The sequence below is a fragment of the Paramormyrops kingsleyae genome, chromosome 4 (assembly GCF_048594095.1).
Source record: "Paramormyrops kingsleyae isolate MSU_618 chromosome 4, PKINGS_0.4, whole genome shotgun sequence".
NCBI classification, from domain to species: domain Eukaryota; kingdom Metazoa; phylum Chordata; class Actinopteri; order Osteoglossiformes; family Mormyridae; genus Paramormyrops; species Paramormyrops kingsleyae.
In genome coordinates, this window is record NC_132800.1 from 13,969,268 (window position 1) to 13,990,133 (window position 20,866).

The 20,866-nt window shown below is 47.5% G+C and overlaps 1 protein-coding gene across 5 annotated transcripts in view; it reads left to right on the forward strand.

Annotated features, from left to right (window-relative positions):
* myripb (myosin VIIA and Rab interacting protein b) overlaps window positions 1-20,866 on the forward strand; it is an 84,516-nt gene that overhangs the window by 40,837 nt on the left and 22,813 nt on the right. For all 5 annotated transcript variants that reach the window (XR_011989936.1, XR_011989934.1, XR_011989935.1 and 2 more), the window contains exons 4-10: window positions 4,373-4,509; window positions 12,385-12,462; window positions 13,614-13,711; window positions 14,196-14,276; window positions 15,307-15,456; window positions 16,841-17,027; window positions 19,890-20,527. Coding sequence is in view for 2 of the 5 variants with exons in the window: in XM_072710725.1 (XP_072566826.1) it covers window positions 4,373-4,509; window positions 12,385-12,462; window positions 13,614-13,711; window positions 14,196-14,276; window positions 15,307-15,456; window positions 16,841-17,027; window positions 19,890-20,527 (1,369 nt within the window). In the remaining 3 variants the exon portion in view is untranslated. The remainder of the gene's footprint in view (window positions 1-4,372; window positions 4,510-12,384; window positions 12,463-13,613; window positions 13,712-14,195; window positions 14,277-15,306; window positions 15,457-16,840; window positions 17,028-19,889; window positions 20,528-20,866) is intronic.

Genomic DNA, 20,866 nt, shown 5'->3' on the forward strand with positions numbered 1-20,866 from the left:
TACTGCTGCCTGTATAATGGAGGGCAGCTAGTCCATCCTTCAGCAGTGGGGCTTCCTGTTTGCTGCCTGAGGGCCAAAATCCCCAGCAGTCAGGCAGTCATGCTGTCACTCGTCTCCTGCTTCTGGGCGTCCGTCAGTGTTCCCTCAGTCATGTGACCAGTGGCGGGCCCACAGGGGCACTGGGCCCAGCTGAAAGCTGCTTGGGCCCTGGAGTGCCCCACCCCCGGTCACTAACCATTTCAAGAGATTTCTTTTTTATTTATGTGTGTGTATTTATGTTCGAGCGCAGATCATGTGGGGTACTCAGGAGGACCGGGGGTTGGGCTGAGGTCAGTGCTGAGATGAAGGGGGCGGTGCAATGGTTATAAGGGGGGGGGGGGGGGTAGAAGATAGCAGGTAGTGGGGGTGGGGCATAAAGGTGTAAAGACAATACAAGGCAGGCAGTGGATGGGGCAATTACTGGACTAAGATCTCTATAGAAGTGGGGGATCCAGAATGCTGTCACTATGGAGATCTGCAGTTGTCAAGGTACAGGGAGTGCCCTTATATGGGAATGATGAGGGGTGGGGGGTTTTCACAGTGTAAGCTAGGGCATGTTGATGGTCCTGAGAATAACTGGCTATAACTACACGTCTGGTTTGTTCCCGTTAGCATCGCTTACCTTCAAATGCAGTGATGATGACGGCAGCCGGGGCCCTATGCCGTAATGAATTAACAGGGCTCAGCCTTGGACAGAATTACTAAACTATCTCATGGGGGAAAAAAGTCTCAATTCTGCGTTATTAAAACAGTACAATTGGCCCTCAGTGTACGAGGAATGGCGTACTGATGTTCTCCTGCTTCCTTTCCGGCAAATTCTGAGAAGAATTTTGAAAATAATTCTGGGAAGAATTCATCTTTCTCAGCGGAACGATGCCTGTGATCCCCCCCCCCCCCTTTCCCGTTTGGGTCTGCCCCAACAGGAACATTCCAGATTCATTATGAGATGCAGAAAGTTAATTATGTTAATGTCAGAGGATGTGCAGAATTAGCAGCCCCACAGAACACATTCTACTTATCACGCATGTTTTATTTATGGTTGGTTTTGATCTGCAAATGGGTGGTGAGGAATAGACAGCCAAGCCGAACCCCACCGCCTGGTCTCCATGGACCTGGGGGTAGAATTCCAAGATCCACCCCCTACTCCAGCTATCAGTTAAACATTACTTTACTTACATTACATTACATTACTATTTATTTACTATATATATCCTCCTGAGACCCAAGGAAGAAAGTGTCCTTCAATTTTAGGTTATTTGTCTTTGGAGGAAATAAGACATCTTACAATTTAGATTTTTTCTAATGTATTTTTATTTTTAATTTGACAGCATGTCCTCTTTAGTGTACAACAGGAATAAATATGTTTCCTTACATCAGGGAAAAGTTAGATGCAAAAACAAAATGTGCACTACAATGGACATAAATGATTGGGTGGGGTCTCAGGAGGATATAGGCCTTGTTTTCAGTTCTCCCAGGTAGTTAGTTTAATAAATACTGATTCTGATTGGTCAGAGGCTTCACACCTGACTGACAGGTAAAGGAAGGCTGGAAAACCAGCAGTGCTCGGACCTCGAGGACCGTAAGTTGAATAACCCTGAACTAAATACTTGGTTGTGCCACCTTCAGCAACAACAACTGCAATCAGATGTTTGTGGTGAGAGGAGAGCAGTTTTTGGCATTGCTCCGGTGAAATGCTGGCCCACTCTTCCCTGCACAATTGTTTTAATTCAGTCACTTTAGAGGGTTTTCGATTATGAAATGTCTGACTGCAGCCAGGATGTCCTTTGTGTGGAAAGCTGTGTTAGCGTTGCGCTAAATGTAGCAGAACCCAGGTCTTCCAAATAGTTCCACATCAGTCAACCCAAAACATTCATCCGAAAGTGTTGGGTATTCAAGGTGTTTTTTGGCAAGTGTTGGATGAGCCTCCATGTTCCTCTTGTTTAGTGGTTTTTGTCTTGCAGCTCTCCCCTGGACGACATTTCTGTCCAGCGTCTTTCTAATCGTGGAATCGTGAATGCAAACATTAACTGACCTGAGAGGCCTGCAGTTCCTTAGATTTTCATCCAGGGTCTTCTGTAGCTTCCCAGATGAGGTTTCTATGTTCTCTTTGAGTAATTCTTCTAGGCTGGCCATTCCTGGGCAGATCTGCCACACTTCCAAGTTATTTCCATTTGGAGTTGGTGGCTCTCACTGTGGTTCTCTGGAGTCCAAGGCTTTTTGAGGGTGCTTTGTACCCCTTTCCTGACTGATATATTTCAACAACTTTCCTTCTCAGGTCTTCAGAAAATTCTTTCAGTTGAGGCAAGGTGTGCTGCTTGTTAAGACCCCTTCTGCAGCTTGTTGCTGGAATGGTTCTATTTTAGTGATGTGTAGATTCAACAGGGCTGGCAGCAATCAGGCATGGGTGTGTCTAGCTTAATTTAATCCTTTATTAGTTTGATTTGGTTCATTGATTGATTGAGTGACTAAGGCGGGCGAATGCTCTGTCACATGGGTGACATGGGTGTTGGTGAATTTTTGTCCTTCAATGAAAAAATTGCCATTTAAAAACAGTGTGTTGTGTTTAATCAGGTTGTCCTGTGTACCATCCCAAATTTGATTAAAGATCAGAAACAATTAAGTGTAAAATTAGACCAGGGAGCCCACGGTGACATTTCTCAAGAACCCAAAATCTCTAGCTGTGCACCTGTCCACCACGCTGCACCCGTTCAGCCCCCAGAGGCTTGTGGGGGATTTCCATTTCGGTGACCTCCGGTGACCTTCCCATATCAGGCCAAACAGCTGCGATTGTGCATTGAAAAGCTGGGGGGTGTGCTGGCAAGGAGCTTAGGGATTGCACCGGATTCCTTCTCTTTCTTCCTCTCCCTGCCGCTTTCCGAACATATCCTGTTTCTTATCACGCATACAGGGAGACGGAAAGGACAGCAGCACATTTTTCAGCTGGAAGGAACAGCGTTTTTTGTATCATGTGAGGTTTTGACAAGATGCTCTAATGGAAATGATGTATATGCTGTTTTTTTTACCTTTTTAAAACCGCAATACCCGCCTCCTTACAGATAAACGTACATAAAAAGCAGCTAATTCTGCCTTCAGGACCAGTCCAGCTCTTAAAAGTAGTTCTCAGCTTTCCTGAGAGACATTTTAGATGTAGCCACGGCCAAAAGGTGCATTAGAAGCACAAGATGGACGGATAGGCATGTATCCTCAGGTGCTATTCGGGGATATTTAAGGATGAGCTGTCAGGACTCTGGTACTCCTGTTTCCTCCATCTCCTGAGTCGTCTCAGGTTTGAGGACTTCTGGTTTCTGGTTGTTTTCTGATTCCTCACCCTCTTCTGTTTGGTCCACTACAGTCTAAATATACAAATTCCACCCCGAGTCACGGTCATGTTTAACTATTCCTGCCACCCAAGTCCAGCGCTAATTCAAATATGCAAATTTAAACATGCAAAATTAGCCTCAAACTGACAGCACAGTCCTGGAAGTCAAGTCCCTAGCATCTGCAAACGAACTCAGCACATCCCCAGACATTGAATCCGACAGGAGAGGTTTCCTTGAATAAAAAAGAGAACATTGGAGATAATTGGTAGGCTCATACAGATCCTCCTGAAGTGATTTGTTTATATCCGAAGGGTTACAAAGGCCACATATCTCAGGACATGCAACCTGACCACTGTCTTTCAAGCAGAGTAGAGCAGTGTTTCTCAAACCAGTCCTTGGGGACCCCCAGACGGTCCATGTTTTTGCTCCCTCCCAGCTCTCAGGGAATTGGGGGAGAGCAAAAACGTGGACTGCTGGGGCTCCCTGAGTACTGGCTTGAGAACCACTGGAGCAGAGATCTTGTGGCATAGCCAGGTTTGAAAACCAGGGTTACAAAACGTCACTGGAAGGAGACACGCCTGAACTCTTTGTGTGGTTAAAAGATGCTCAGATATTTCTGGTGGGACACCCCGTGTTCTTTGTGTAGCTGAGGGCAGTCTGGTTAATTGGTAGGAGTTTCCTGCCACTTAAACCGTTACACAGACTTTTTATCCTTTCAATAAAACACATCTGTTCCCTGGAGCTCCTGGGGAATGTTCAGTCAGAGCTGTAGTGTGTTTAGGATTCTGTGCTTGGATGGTTGCTAGTTCAAACCTCATGGCTTGCAGAGTGAGGTCACCGTTGGGCACTTCAGTAAGGCCCTTAACCCCAACTGGTCTGACTCTGCTTTCTGATCTTCACTTCTTACGTCACTGTGGACAGAAGCACTTGCTAAATAAATCAAATGCAAATTAATGTAAATGTTTTGCTTCACCGGTGAAATCCAGGTTCTGTGTTTCCCTTGTTATCTGCAGGGCTCTCAGGACGCAGTCTCTGGAGTGGTACTACAGTAGCGTCAAGAGTCGATTCAAAAGGTTTGGAAGCGCCAAGGTACTGAAGACTCTGTACAGGAAGCACGTGGTGGACCGCGGGGTTCTGTCGGAACTCTTAGGTACCGGCTTCCCCTGTTTTATTCATTTTTTAACTCTTTCATGTTTTTCTTCCTCTACTAATACTATGGAGTTTAGAAATAATTAATTTTTTTACATGTCTATTCTGGACTTCAGGACAGTTTATTTTTGCATGTTGTGTCTATTCTGGACTTCAGGACAGTTTATTTTTGCATGTTGTGTCTATTCTGGACTTCAGGACAGTTTATTTTTGCATGTTGTGTCTATTCTGGACTTCAGGACAGTTTATTTTTGCATGTTGTGTCTATTCTGGACTTCAGGACAGTTTATTTTTGCATGTTGTGTCTATTCTGGACTTCAGGACAGTTTATTTTTGCATGTTGTGTCTATTCTGGACTTCAGGACAGTTTATTTTTGCATGTTGTGTCTATTCTGGACTTCAGGACAGTTTATTTTTGCATGTTGTGTCTATTCTGGACTTCAGGACAGTTTATTTTTGCATGTTGTGTCTATTCTGGACTTCAGGACAGTTTATTTTTGCATGTTGTGTCTATTCTGGACTTCAGGACAGTTTATTTTTGCATGTTGTGTCTATTCTGGACTTCAGGACAGTTTATTTTTGCATGTTGTGTCTATTCTGGACTTCAGGACAGTTTATTTTTGCATGTTGTGTCTATTCTGGACTTCAGGACAGTTTATTTTTGCATGTTGTGTCTATTCTGGACTTCAGGACAGTTTATTTTTGCATGTTGTGTCTATTCTGGACGTATGGAAACCTTGATAAATTGAAGGTATCAGTATGAGGCAGACAGGGGGTGAAACCTTGCTGTTTCCACTTTTGGATATCAGTCCCTGATGCATCTCAGAGCACCGCATAACCGGACAGTTATTATCTGGCATGTTATTCGATGGTCTAGTATAACCACCCAAGCTTACAGGGGACAATGGAGAGTGAGGTTCTTCGATAAGAGCATGTTAAATTGCATACTAGTGTTTTCTTCACTTCAGCCCCTCTTGCTATAACTCTCGCTGATGTCCCGCTATTCACTCGTTTAACAGATATCCATCTGCCTGTTCAGATTGCCCCATTTACCAAACCCATTTATGTTTTCTGTGAGTCTGGCTGCTGCCTGCCCACCTACTTGCAGCCGTTTTCCATCCCCAGGGATTCAGATGCTAATGTTCTTGTCATTTGACCCCTTTCTACACACGGCCGGTTGGTGTTTCCACTGTCCCTTAGCGTGCGGCTGAGCACCTGGAAATCTTCTGACTGCCTCCCCGTCGCCTCCTTCCCTCTGCATCCTGAGGCTCACAGTAACCGGATAAGCAGTATGAATAGGTGGAGGACCACATCATCGCATTAGTCTTTATTGGTTGAATATGGTCTTTAATTTGCCTGTATATACTGATCAGCTGTAACCATAAAACCACTGGCAGGTCAAGTTATTAACATTGATTTTGTCATTACAATGGCACCTGTCAAGGGGGCCATTATACACTATATGGGCAAAAGTATGGGGACACACCTCTTAGTCATTGAATTCATGTGCTTCATTCAGACCCATTGCCACAGGTGTATAAATGAAGCATCTAGCCATGCAGTCAGGTTTACTAACATTTGTGAAAGAGTGGGTCACTCTTAGGATCTCAGTGAATTCAAGCGTGGTTCTGTCACAGGATGCCACCTTTATAATAAGTCAGTTAGTGAAATTTCTTCCCTACTACATTTACCACGGCCAACTGTAAGTGGTATTATTGCTAAGTGGAAGCGTTTAGGAACAACAGACATGAAGAGTCGGACCAAAACAAACGGACGAGTCTAGTTTTGGTGGGTGGCAGGAGAACGTTACCTGCCTGACTGCACTGTGCCAACTGCAAAGTTTGGTGGAGGAGGGGTAATGGTATGGGGTTGTTTTTCAGGGGTTGGGCTAGACCCCGTAGTTCCAGCGAAGGGAACCCTTAATGCTTCATTTTGGACAATTCTATGCTTCCAGCTTTGTGGGGAAGTTTGGGGAAGGGCCTTTTCTGTTCCAGCATGACTGCAAAACCATTCCACAAAGCGAGGTCCATAAAGACATTGGTTGGATGAGTTTGGTTGGGTGGAGCTTGACTGGCCCACGCAGAGCCCTGACCTCAACCCCATCAAACACCTTGGGGATGAACTAGAACGGAGATTGTGAGCCAGGCCTTCACGTCCAATATCAGTGCCTGACCTTACAGATGCACTTCTGAATGAATGGGCAAAAATTCCCACAGACACACCCTAAAATCTTGTCTTGTGGAGTCCATGCCTCGACGCATCAGAGGTGTCTTGGTGGCAGGAGGAGTACCTGTACAATATTAGGCAGGTGACTTTAATGCTATGGCTGATTAGTGTATGTTTCTTCCTAAATACAACAGGCTGTTCAGAGTAAATATATTCAAGGGCACAACCCTACCATTCCCCTCCAGGCATTCAAGCCCAACACCTTCTGGGGTTCAGTCCAGTACAGATACCATGGACCTTGGAAGCTGTAGCATCGCCAGAAGCAGGCATCTTTATGCAGACAGGCTCGCGCACACAAATCCATGAAATCCCATAGGGCAATAATACCCATAATCCCTCTTAAAGGAGCGCCGGCAGAATTAGGCCACTCCCCGGCTAAGCCTAATGGATGACTCCGAATCGCTCGTTTTGTCAAAAAAAAAACATTCCTGCCTCCTGGCTTCTGGAAACTGCTGTCGGAGCCTCTGCTCCTGCTCTCTCAGACGCCGGCCGTCCATAGCATAGACGGGACCCTCTCATATTCTCTTTACTGTGGCCCAAGATTGACGCACAGACTGACAGGAAACCGAGGAGGATCATCTGCAGGATGGGATGCTAGAGTCTGTGAGAACCAGACTGTCTTCTCAAATTATCCGTGCTGCTGCTGTTGTCCTTATTTAAGCCGCTATTGTACCGTATCTGTTATTTAATGTTGCAATTTGTGTATCATGTAGATATCTCAGCAACTTAGGGTGCTTAGTTTATTTATATCCTGTTTTTACCCTTTTGTACCTATATTTTCTCATGCTCTTCAGAAACAAGCAGTCCTATAATCAGGGCTTATTCTCTGCCTTAGAACACTTCATCCATCCATCCATCCATCCATCCATTCACCCATCCATAGCTGTTCATCTAGCACAGAAACACAGTGGAGCCTATCCCAGCAAGCACTGGGCACATGGCAGGGGTACACCTTAGATTGGGATGCTATTACTCATCAAAGATGCTATTAGCATATTCCTTTCATGTTTTCTTGCTCGCACCTGTTGCTACGCAGGACAACGCGTTCATTAGCGACAAGCGCGTCTGTGCCGGCGGAGCCGAGCTGTGAGTCTCTGCAGACCCCCCCCCCCTCGCCCCCCCCTGCCTGCCTCAGACAGCCCTCGCATCCCTCATCTGCTGCCGCGGCACGTCTCTCCTTGGCCGAGAGCCGGAAATGAGATTAGGCAGCTCGTAACACGCCGAGCGCATTGATTCACGCAGTCATTCAGCACCATCCCCCCGGCCCAGACAAGGCTTAGCTTAGGGGCGTGGGGAGGGGGGGTGGCAGCAGAGGTCAAAGGATCACCACCTGAGACTGCTCTACAGTCCTGCTTCATTATCGCCCCCTGGTGGGAACCTGAGGCATAACGATTATTTGGTGAGATTTATTCAAGAAAGATTGTTGGGGAGGACAGTAACTGCCTGTAGATTTGTTCACCCTCTCACTGGTGTGGTGCTGCGCATGTTATGGCAAGCATTAGGTGGGGGGGCACTTCCTCTTTGGCCCACGCTTCTTAAGGGGGTGCGCAGACATAGATGGGCAGAGGGGAGCAAGAGGATGTTAGAATAAATTAGAGGGAAAGCTTGTTAAATTTATGAAAGTGTGTAACCTGGCTGTATAACATGTCCACGTCCAGCAGACATGCTGGCGAATTCCCAGACGGGCAGGCAGACGGTCGCCTCTGGCCCTGCTGAGGACCCTGTATCCCCCATTTCCCGGTCAGGTCCTCAGGGACCCAGATGGGCCACATTTTTGCTCCCTCTCAACTCCCTGGAGGAAAAACTAAACTATGTGGGGGTCCCCGGGGACCAGTTTGAGAAACACTGCTCTAGCGAGAGAGGCGGCAGGAGACAGCCTTCTGGGAGACAATCTTAGCTGAAGCCAAGCGCCACCTGCTGGTCATGTTATGCTAAAATGCTTATTTACAAAAGAGGTTATTGACTTCAGGACATGATTTACTCACACATACGCTTCCTAAATCACTAAACCACTCTGCAGTCAGCGTTTTTCCCCACAGACGCAGAATAAGCCCAGGGTCCTGGTACTGATGCTGATTTGTAACTGGTTTGTTACTGGTCACCCAGCACAGCAGTTACACCTACTAGGACATTTAGAGACACCAGCTCGCCTAACTGTCGGTTCTGGACTGTGGGGGGGGGGGTGCAAAAATTTGGAAAATTTACAAGCTCCCCACTTGCAGAACTGGAATTCGAACCCTCAACCCTGGAGGCATGAAGCACCGCTTCATTACAATGCAGGGAAACGGAAAGCCTGAATCGCATGGTTAGGGTTCCGTATCGCTAAATGGATTAAACCAGTGTTTGTTAAATGTTATGATTGATGGTAATAAATGGTTCAGTGGCGCCACCTGCTGCTTCTGCTGATCTCAGTGCGTGTGGGAGCCTTGCACCCGGCTGGCCTTATCTTACCCACCCTGAGTCACCCATTTGGCAGTTAACCTTGACTTCATTTCTGCTTATTTTTGTTTATTTATTCATAACTGTGTGCCCTCAGGCAACATGAGACATTTGTTGTCAGCCCCTGACAGCTTCTGAGTGTGAGTGTGTGTGTGGGGGGGGCGGGTGGATGTCACATGACCCTGTGTGCCGGGGAGCTGGCTTTTAGCGGTCCGTGTTCCCTCCCCTGTTCGGATTTGATTCTGAGAGGGATCCCTCAGGGCTAGCCGCTGCTGGCAACACCTGCAGAGGTGTCCCCGCGATATTGGTCCTGTTGCCGGGTAGTCGAGACCACAGCCCAGGCAGGCAGCCTTCCCCCCCAGCCCCACAGCGCCAGGTATTTGCCTCACGGTATGGTCTGAGGACCCCTGTGGAGTGGTGCGTGCTGTTGCCATGGTGACGTTAGACGGGGATCTGCTCTCCTGCTCTGAGTGGCGAAAGGTGAGCGTGTGGTCGGGATGCAGGAGGTCTGCTGGGCATCATGGAGACAGACTATACAGTAAGGACAACACGTGTCATTCAGGCCCTCTGGTGGAAAAGTTATGCATTACAAGTAAAATATCGCAGGCTCATTAGGTTTACAGAAGGTGCGTCTTCACCTAAAGCCTGGATTTAATCCCCACAAGAGGCCCCTGAATGTGCATCCTTTTGACTTGCTACAATCCCCAGGTGTCTGTGTTTAGAGCAAGCTTTTATTTCTTCAAATTGTTTTTCATTTTTTAAGCAAGCTTCATGACTGGACCTCTGTACAGATCACTGGCTTGTTAACGTTCCCCCATGGCTGCCTGTAAACTCTACTCTGTCACGCACTTTGATCTCATGCAAACATGATTTCTAAGAGTGTCATGCTGATGTTGCAGTAGATGATAATACATGTACAACATACACCCAGTGACAAAAAACATTAAGCATCCAGAAGTGATGGCCCGATTTGGATGTAATTTGGTGCACGTGCAGACCAGCGATGGGTATGTAAATGATTCGATTTGCGAGGAGCTGGCACGTCTAGTCACCAGACACAGAGGATGCCTCGTAGACGCGTTCGACAGCATCACCAGCACTTGACGGAGTTTGATAGGGGTCACATTGTGGGTCTCCATGAGGCCGGGTGGTCGTATTGTGCAATTGCCCGGCATGTGGGACATGCAGATGTCACAGTCACCTGATGTTGGAACCAACGGGCACGTGAGGACAGTTCCACATGCCATGAAGATTCCAGTCACCCAATGGATGGATGGCTCACTAAGGGAGGATGGTCCCATTGTGTGCCAAGCATTACAGAACATATGCCTGCCATCCCGACACAGGTATAGGACTCTCTACAACGCCCCTTATCATCTCGCACCGTGTCTTGACGGCCGGCATCAGCCGGACTATGGGATCACCGTCCCATGCGTAGGCTGCCGTTAACACCAGCGCAGAGACAGCTGTGTTTGGAGTGGTGCCGTAACCGGGAGGCATGGACTGATGATGAGTGATCTCGTACCATGTTCAGTGATGATTCTCAGTTCTGCGTTACCATGGATGACCGTCATGTGTGCGTATGACGGCACCGAGGGGACAGAACCAATCCTGACAATGTTGTGGTGAGACACACTGGCGTTACTCCTGGCATCATAGTGTGGGGACCCATAGGGTATGACATCATGGTGTGGGGAGCCATAGGATATGACATCATGGTGTGGGGAGCCATAGGATATGACATCATGGTGTGGGGAGCCATAGGGTATGACGTCATGGTGTGGGGAGCCATAACTTCTTTCTGATCTGGGATCAGGTTAGCTTTTGTGGAGCACATAATAATAATAATAATAATAATAATAATAATAATAATAATAAGCAGGCAGAGAATGCAGAAACCTGTCATGCTCCGATCGTCCGCTCCCCTTGTGTGCCACGCCCCCTCATTAACCGCATGTGGATTCCCCGTGTTTACCAGCTGTTCCTGATTGTTGTCATTAGTCCATTGTATTTAGTCCGCGTTTCCGTTTGTTTCCCCAGTCCGGTCATTGACGTTATGTGCTGTTTACTGTCGTGTTTCCCCGGGCCTGCTTCCCTTTAATAAATCCCCGTTCTACCCTGCTTCCTGGCTCCTGCTCTCCTGCTCGCCCGCTCCGTGGCGTAACAGAATGCAGAAACCATTCAAGGAATAAAATAAGGGCTAGAGGCAATACGACAAAAAGTGTATAAATAAATGATACAAAAAATCTAAGAATAATAATAGTAAAAATAAATTAGATTAAGTGAAAACATGTACATTAAGAGTGTAAGAAAACCATGTAACTGAAATCGCCTATGAAATGATCAGTCCAGTTAAGCAAGACGGAAATGCTATATTCGCTTTTTATATGTCATGGTAACTAGAAGCTAAATGATAAGCATCTAATAAGCATGCTTACTGTACTTACATTTATCTTTATAATGTGCTGGAACTGCTATCCGATACTGGGCATCCTCATGTGACTTGTGCTTTGGGGGTAGACTGTCTCATCAGTGGATAGATGACGGATGGATGGGTAGATGGATGGATGGATGGATAGATGATGGATGGATGTATGGATAGATGATGGATGGATGTATGGATAGATGATGGATGGATGTATGGATAGATGATGGATGGATGTATGGATGGATGGATGGATAGATGATGGATGGATGGATGGATAGATGATGGATGGATGGATGGATAGATGATGGATGGATGTATGGATAGATGATGGATGGATGTATGGATAGATGATGGATGGATGTATGGATAGATGATGGATGGATGGATGGATAGATGATGGATGGATGGATAGATGATGGATGGATGTATGGATGGATGATGGATGGATGTATGGATAGATGATGGATGTATGGATAGATGATGGATGGATGTATGGATGGATGCATGGATAGATGATGGATGGATGTATGGATAGATGATGGATGGATGTATGGATAGATGATGGATGGATGTATGGATAGATGATGGATGGATGGATGGATGTATGGATAGATGATGGATGGATGTATGGATAGATGATGGATGGATGGATGGCTTTTAATGTTTGTCCTTCTTTAATATGCCTTTCATGCCCCCCAAACCCCAAGTTTCAGTTACCTAAGTCTGTTCCCAGCTGGAAGGCGGCTTTTTCCCCCATTCATGTCCCATGTGTTTCCCACACAGACGGCAGCATCCGTGCCAGCAGCTTCGATGATGCCAGCACCTGTGCCAGCGACTCCACTTCCTGTCGGCACAGCAGAGGTGGGTGACGCCCAGGGCTCCTACTGACCTCCTTTTCTCTGCATTTCGGAGACTTGGATCTGCTACCCTGTAAAACTGCACCATTTCCTGCTTATCTCCTCTATACCCCTCCTATACCCCTCACCTGGGGAGGTGCACTCAGAAATCCAGCTCCCCCAAGTGGTCAGAGGTAAAATTACAAAAGAGACCTGGGGGGTATTGCCCAAGCAGTATTCCTCAGTTAGGTAGATTAACTTAAGTTAGAAGCAGTATGCGAAATACCCGTCAATATTCTCCCTATTGTTGCGCAATAACGATCTTGAGACCCCCTTAAAATTTTGCTTTTGAGGCTTTCAGGGGGTCTCATGGGTTAATCGGGGGTGTCAGACCCCCCCCGGACCCCCCAGTATTTCGTACACTGGTTAGAAGTCATTATTGTCCAATAAGAGTTTAGGTAAGGAGCATTCCTATTGGATAACCATGACTTCTAGCTTAAGTTAACCCAGGTAACTGAAAAGTTCTGCTTTGTGGAACAACCCCCTGGTAATCAAGCAAGTTTTTGGCACTACAGTAGCTAAGCATTGAGACACCTCCACCTCATGTGGACCTGGTTTGGGGTTTCCTGAAAGGTTTAGGCTACAGGTTTTGTACAATAAAAGTGTGAAAGTATGATCTCCCTAAATCTGGGCAAGAAATCACATGTAACAGGAGATTCAGGCCCCAGCTCCCCACATCACCCTGAGCTCCCACGGTCTACCTGGATATAGCAGCTCATTATCATATCTGCCACCTGATTGGCCAGCGAGTCACCTCACTTTCTGTCATGCCCATATAGGCGTGTCTCTGTCATTATGTGCACGTCATGCTCCCGCATACAGTTTGCGGAGTTAATCACTTCATTAAGTTCATTATAAATTAATCATTTTCTTATATTTGCTAACCCTGCTGCATTTGTATTAGCATCCTGGGGACCCTAGTTCCTGATCTTCCGATGGCGTGTGACAGCTTTTGTGACGTGCTCTCAACCCCCCCCCCCCCCCACCTCACTTTGTCTCTCTCTCCCCCTTCCCTCTCTGTCCCCCCCTCCCTCCCTCTCTTTATCACCCCCCCCACCTCACTTTGTCTCTCTCTCCCCCTTCCCTCTCCTTTTCTCCCCCCTCCCGCCCCCCCAGAGCACAGCATGGCAGAGACACTGGGTGTGGCCCTGCGGGTCGCTGAGGAGGCCGTGGAGGAGGCCATCGTGAAGGCCGAGGAGTTCAGCGACAGCCTGGTAGGCAGATCTCGCCCCCCACCCCCCCCCCCCCGTCCTTATTATGCACAGCGGACTCCTGTCTCATCAGCGTCCCACAAAACCTCCCCAATATACCATGCTCACAGAAAATCTTGGGACGCTTTTGCTTAATTATGTAAAACTGTTGTAAATTTATTGATTTCATAACAAAAGTCCATTGACAAGCAGTGTTTAACACATCTGCACGTATCCTCTTTTTTAATTAAGCGTCATCATTTTTGACTGACGCATTCATTTCTATTTTTGTCATTTTTATGTTATTTGCTGTAGTCACTGGCTCCCAGAGGAATATTACACAGAAATGTTTGGTGTTTTATGTCACTGCAAAGCTGTTAGCCAGCAAGTGAGACAAGGAATTAAACCATAAGGAAGTGAGACCTAAAGAAAGTCAGCCTGCATTTCCACCCCTCAGCTCCATCACACAAATGGCACATTTTTACAATATTTTGCCCTCCTTTCCTAGGAGAAGCAAAATGAGGCCTGCTACCTCCGCGACAACAAGGAAGAGCTAATCGAGGAACTCGCTACTACAATCGTGCAAAAAGTAAGTAGCTCACTCAGCTCTCAGCTTAACCTTTCATACCTGAGTGTCACGTTTCCCAAACTTCTTTCCCAAACTAAATCTTCTACAGATATAGAAGGTTAATATTAACATAATAGGATACCTTTTCTGTATAGGATCATAAAACTCTGCTGTGTACTGCCGTCCTGGCCATCGTGTACCCCATACTGTGTACTGCCGGCCTGTCCATCGTGTACCCCATACTGTGTACTGCCGTCCTGGCCATCGTGTACCCCATACTGTGTACTGCCGGCCTGTCCATCGTGTACCCCATACTGTGTACTGCCGTCCTGGCCATCGTGTACCCCATACTGTGTACTGCCGGCCTGTCCATCGTGTACCCCATACTCTGTACTGCCGGCCTGTCCATCGTGTACCCCATTCTGTGTACTGCCGTCCTGTCCATCGTGTACCCCATACTGTTTACTGCCGTCCTGTCCATCGTGTACCCCATACTGTGTACTGCCGCCCTGTCCATCGTGTACCCCATACTGTGTTCATCCTCAGTGTTCTCGATGTAAGCAGGACTACTGTTCATTTACCCTTATACACTCCTGCAAACTCTGTCAGAGGAATTCCACTGAACATGTGACAATAGCGCTTGAAACTGTGTTAAAACTGTAGTGCTGTTTCAGCATAAGTTCAGATCATACACTTGCAGAGCATCAGTTGGTGGGAATAGCAGTATGACTTCATGTCTGCTGTGATCCTCTGCATGCAGTGAGCTATGCAGGTGTCCGAATAGCAGTATGACTTCATGTCTGCTGTGATCCTCTGCATGCAGTGAGCTATGCAGGTGTCCGTTTTGTTAGCAGGCCATTACTGCCCTCGTGTTTTATACATGTGCATTGCTGGACTTGTTTTGCTTGCCAAGCTTTCATCAGTGAAGCATCAGCCGTCACGCCCCCTGCTGGTCGTTTTGTCTCCATGCATGCCACGCCACTCTAAGCTGCTAGGCCTGGGTCCAAGTGCCATGATGCATTTTGTGTGGTGGCCTCTCTCTGTGCGGCAGATCATCCGGCGGAGGAAGCAATCGGGGATGCAGGTGGAGCAGGGGCCACTTTGGCCTCTGGCCACGGGCGGCGGGCCCCCGTCTCCTCCCCCCTGCCAGCAGAGCCCCCCTGCCCCCCAGGCTAGCCAGAAGATCTCCTGTTCTCTCTGGGTGAGAGTCAGGGTGCATGGTGCGGGGGGGAGGGGGGGGGCACAGGATTACATTTTCACCAGCCCCATCACACCCTAAACGTTTGCGAATGGATCCCGCTCAATCAGCAGTCATGCGGATTCCCAATGGGGAAACCAGCTGCCACAAAGGGCTGCGGCCCACTGCTTTGCCTGGGGGGGGCTTTGTGACTGTATTTAGGAGCCTGAGTTCGCTCAGTGTGCTGCTAAGTGCTGCCCTCTGCTGGTCGACTGAGTGAACGACATTGAACAAAACTGCACGGCGATAGGGAAAATTCAAGGGTGCTTAATATCTTCACCCAAGGCTGTATATTATACAGCCATTAACACCTTTCAGGCATGAGTTTATAACTCCTATGCCATGTGTGCTTTTCTTAGACAGAGTTTTGGCATATTTAATGTCCATGGACAGGAAGTTGCCTATAATGATATTTTTTTTACTTATTTTATAACATGGATACTGTCCATGTCCACTGTTTCTGAGGTGTTGTAATCTGTCTGTGTATCCTCGTCTGGCCTTGTCTAAGTGCAGTGACAGGAAAGGTAAATGGGTAAATTCCAGCTGGTTTGGAATGGCGGAGCGTACAGGCAGTGATAAGCTGCTGGGGAGAGAGCATCACCTGTACAGGCAGTGATAAGCTGCTGGGGAGAGAGCATCACCTGTACAGGCAGTGATAAGCTGCTGGGGAGAGAGCATCACCTGTACAGGCAGTGATAAGCTGCTGGGGAGAGAGCATCACCTGTACAGGCAGTGATAAGCTGCTGGGGAGAGAGCATCACCTGACCTTGGTGTGGTTCTCCCAGAAAGCCCCAGGTGTTAATCAGCCAGCTGTCCTGTTTGCAGGTGGACATGGTCAGCTGACGACTCCAGCCATTTTCTGAGGGTTGTCGGCTCGAATCCCTAAACAGACCCTGTGTTCTACCTTTGAGCCTTAAACTAACCACGTCTTGCAGAAAAAGATCAAATGTAAACAATTTTTTAGAAAACCTGTTGAATAATTAAATAGTAATTTAGTATTTAGTAAAGCTTGGACTTGTCCTGGGATTTGCAACTGAGTCCAGTACCTTAATTTGGAGGTACAGGACCGATCTGCAGCGACTGCAGAGAGGCCCCCTAGTGGGCAGGCGTCACGTACTGTATGAGTGTGACATCAGCATTTTGCTGGTTAACCGGTTAACAGGTTAGTGAGGGTTCCATGCATATGACATCCTGCAGAGTGAAACTGAGACACATTTAGAAGTGTCTAAGCTCTGAAATACCCATAATAATATTTATTATCATTATATCTATTATTATTAATATTATCAATCAAGATGACAGGCTGTGTTATAAATGGCTGTTCCCCTTCCCATGCCCGTGGCCTCAGAGGTCCAAGTCCGCGTGCTCCCTGATCAGCGACGAGCTCCAGGCTAAGCCGACAGGCCACACGCAGCTGGCCAGCCCCCCCTCAGGAGAAGCTCGCGGGGGGGTCACCCAGTACAGCTCCCTGAGGCGAGACTCCCGCGCCTCCCCCATGACTGCCTGGAAGAGTGTCGACCGTCTGGACAACTCCAGTAAGAGCGCCACGCCTGAAGGTCGGACACGAACACGGGGGGGGGGGCGAGTATTGGGGGGGAGGGGGGGCTTTCATACAGGGGGGACCGTGAGTAACAGGGGAGGGGCCCCTCCAAGGCCCCATCAGCTTTCAGCTGGGGCCAGTGCCCTTGTGACCCCGCCCCTGTTCAGGCCCCCGCTGAACAACATCAGGGTGGTAACACTAAGTTTAGTATTTTTGTTAAATGGGGTCTGGTTTTAATTTTCATTTTTTCATTTCATGCCCTTTTGGTTTCACTTATTTTCATCTCATTTGCTAATGGAATTACTTATGTTTGTCTGACTTGCTTTTGGTCTCATTGCTTGTTGGCCTTACCTCTTAGTGTCACTACCCTTTGCTTTCATTTCTTTTTGTCTCCCATATGATCTTATTTTGGTCTCACTTCCTCATGGCCTCACTTTCTTTAGGTCTCACTTCCTCATGGCCTCACTTTCTTTAGGTCTCACTTCCTCATGGCCTCACTTTCTTTAGGTCTCACTTCCTCATGGCCTCACTTTCTTTAGGTCTCACTTCCTCATGGCCTCGCTTTCTTTAGGTCTCACTTCCTCATGGCCTCGCTTTCTTTAGGTCTCACCTCCTCATGGCCTCACTTTCTTTAGGTCTCACTTCCTCATGGCCTCACTTTCTTTAGGTCTCACTTCCTCATGGCCTCACTTTCTTTAGGTCTCACTTCCTCATGGCCTCACTTTCTTTAGGTCTCACTTCCTCATGGCCTCACTTTCTTTAGGTCTCACTTCCTCATGGCCTCACTTTCTTTAGGTCTCACCTCCTCATGGCCTCACTTTCTTTAGGTCTCACTTCCTTATGGCCTCACTTTCTTTAGGTCTCACCTCCTTATGGCCTCACTTTCTTTAGGTCTCATTTCCTTATGGCCTCACTTTCTTTAGGTCTCACTTTCTTATGGCCTCACTTTCTTTAGGTCTCACCTCCTCATGGCCTCACTTTCTTTAGGTCTCACCTCCTCATGGCCTCACCTTCTTTAGGTCTCACCTCCTTATGGCCTCACTTTCTTTAGGTCTCACCTCCTTATGGCCTCACTTTCTTTAGGTCTCACCTCCTTATGGCCTCACTTTCTTTAGGTCTCATTTCCTTATGGCCTCACTTTCTTTAGGTCTCACTTTCTTATGGCCTCACTTTCTTTAGGTCTCACTTTCTTATGGCCTCACTTTCTTTAGGTCTCACTTCCTTATGGCCTCACTTTCTTTAGGTCTCACTTTCTTATGGCCTCACTTTCTTTAGGTCTCACTTCCTTATGGCCTCACTTTCTTTAGGTCTCACTTTCTTATAGCCTCACTTTCTTTAGGTCTCACTTCCTTATGGCCTCACTTTCTTTAGGTCTCACTTCCTCATGGCCTCACTTTCTTTAGGTCTCACCTCCTCATGGCCTCACTTTCTTTAGGTCTCACCTCCTTATGGCCTCACCTTCTTTAGGTCTCACCTCCTTATGGCCTCACTTTCTTTAGGTCTCACCTCCTTATGGCCTCACTTTCTTTAGGTCTCACCTCCTTATGGCCTCACTTTCTTTAGGTCTCATTTCCTTATGGCCTCACTTTCTTTAGGTCTCACTTTCTTATGGCCTCACTTTCTTTAGGTCTCACTTTCTTATGGCCTCACTTTCTTTAGGTCTCACTTCCTTATGGCCTCACTTTCTTTAGGTCTCACTTTCTTATGGCCTCACTTTCTTTAGGTCTCACTTCCTTATGGCCTCACTTTCTTTAGGTCTCACTTTCTTATGGCCTCACTTTCTTTAGGTCTCACTTCCTTATGGCCTCACTTTCTTTAGGTCTCACTTCCTCATGGCCTCACTTTCTTTAGGTCTCACCTCCTCATGGCCTCACTTTCTTTAGGTCTCACCTCCTTATGGCCTCACCTTCTTTAGGTCTCACCTCCTTATGGCCTCACTTTCTTTAGGTCTCACCTCCTTATGGCCTCACTTTCTTTAGGTCTCACCTCCTTATGGCCTCACTTTCTTTAGGTCTCATTTCCTTATGGCCTCACTTTCTTTAGGTCTCACTTTCTTATGGCCTCACTTTCTTTAGGTCTCACTTTCTTATGGCCTCACTTTCTTTAGGTCTCACTTCCTTATGGCCTCACTTTCTTTAGGTCTCACTTTCTTATGGCCTCACTTTCTTTAGGTCTCACTTTCTTATGGCCTCACTTTCTTTAGGTCTCACTTCCTTATGGCCTCACTTTCTTTAGGTCTCACTTCCTCATGGCCTCACTTTCTTTAGGTCTCACCTCCTCATGGCCTCACTTTCTTTAGGTCTCACCTCCTTATGGCCTCACCTTCTTTAGGTCTCACCTCCTTATGGCCTCACTTTCTTTAGGTCTCACCTCCTTATGGCCTCACTTTCTTTAGGTCTCACCTCCTTATGGCCTCACTTTCTTTAGGTCTCATTTCCTTATGGCCTCACTTTCTTTAGGTCTCACTTTCTTATGGCCTCACTTTCTTTAGGTCTCACTTTCTTATGGCCTCACTTTCTTTAGGTCTCACTTCCTTATGGCCTCACTTTCTTTAGGTCTCACTTTCTTATGGCCTCACTTTCTTTAGGTCTCACTTCCTTATGGCCTCACTTTCTTTAGGTCTCACTTTCTTATGGCCACTTGTTCTTCATTTCCTTATGGTTTATTTTTTTTGTCTCACTTCCTTTTGCTCTGACTTTCTTTTCATCTCACTCCCTTTTGATTTAAGTTTTGCAGTCCTTTACACTGATTGTTGAGTGTTTTCCAGAGGATGCTGTCATCTTAAAGTGTAAAGTGCCTCTCTCTCTTTGTCATATGAATGACACCCATCAACATCTCCTGTGTGTTGTGTGTTCAGGCCCGTCCTCCATGCTGCAGAGCCCGGATGGGAACTGGATCGCCCTGCAGAACTCCCAGCTGGGTCGGCCTAGCTTACTGACCAAACGCAAGAGCCTGGTGTTCAGTGCTCTCGAGAAGGAGTCTGGCGTAGCCTCAGCCTACGACGACATGGGCTCTGACAGCGAGACCGGCCACGACCAGGCGGATTGGGTCACCGCCCTGCAGGAGTTCCGCCGCAGGTTGTCTGATGAGACGTATTACACAGACTCGCAGCATGACCCTGAATGGACCTACTCACGGCGTCCACCAGTCACCTCCCCTTCATCCGGTCGCTACACCAACACGGAGACCCTGAACTCAGACTCCGAGACCTCCTCCACCCCTCCTGGCCACGAAGCTCCATCCCGGCACCGCGCTTCCCTGCTGGGGAACCTGAAGAAGAAGCCCCCTGATCCTCAGCACCACCCACAGCAGGAGGCCCTGGATGTTAACCTGAACCCCCGGGCAGCAGGTGGGCTGGGCCCCGTGGACAGCAGTGAGGCGGAGGATAGGCAGGGTGACCCAGTCAGGAAAGCACGTAGGCGCAAGAGGAGCAGGAGGGAAGCGACCGAACCAACCTTCCGGAACCCACCAGTACAGTACTCCTCCACTGCCTCGGTGAGCTGGGTTCTGGAAACCCCCACAGACGGTTCTCACTATGTGATTACAGACACCCCCACAGACAGTTCTGTGGATATGATTACTGACGTCCCCAGTGACAGTCCTGTAAATATGATTACTGACGTCCCCAGTGACAGTCCTGTAAATATGATTACATCAATCAGACAATCCTATGGATATGATTACAGACACCCCCACTGCATTATATATGTAATTAATGTATATATATGTATATATATATATATGTGTGTGTGTGTGTTGTGTGTGAGGGAGAGAGAGAGTGTGCGTGCGTGCGTGCGTGCGTGTATGTATATATATATATATATATATATATAT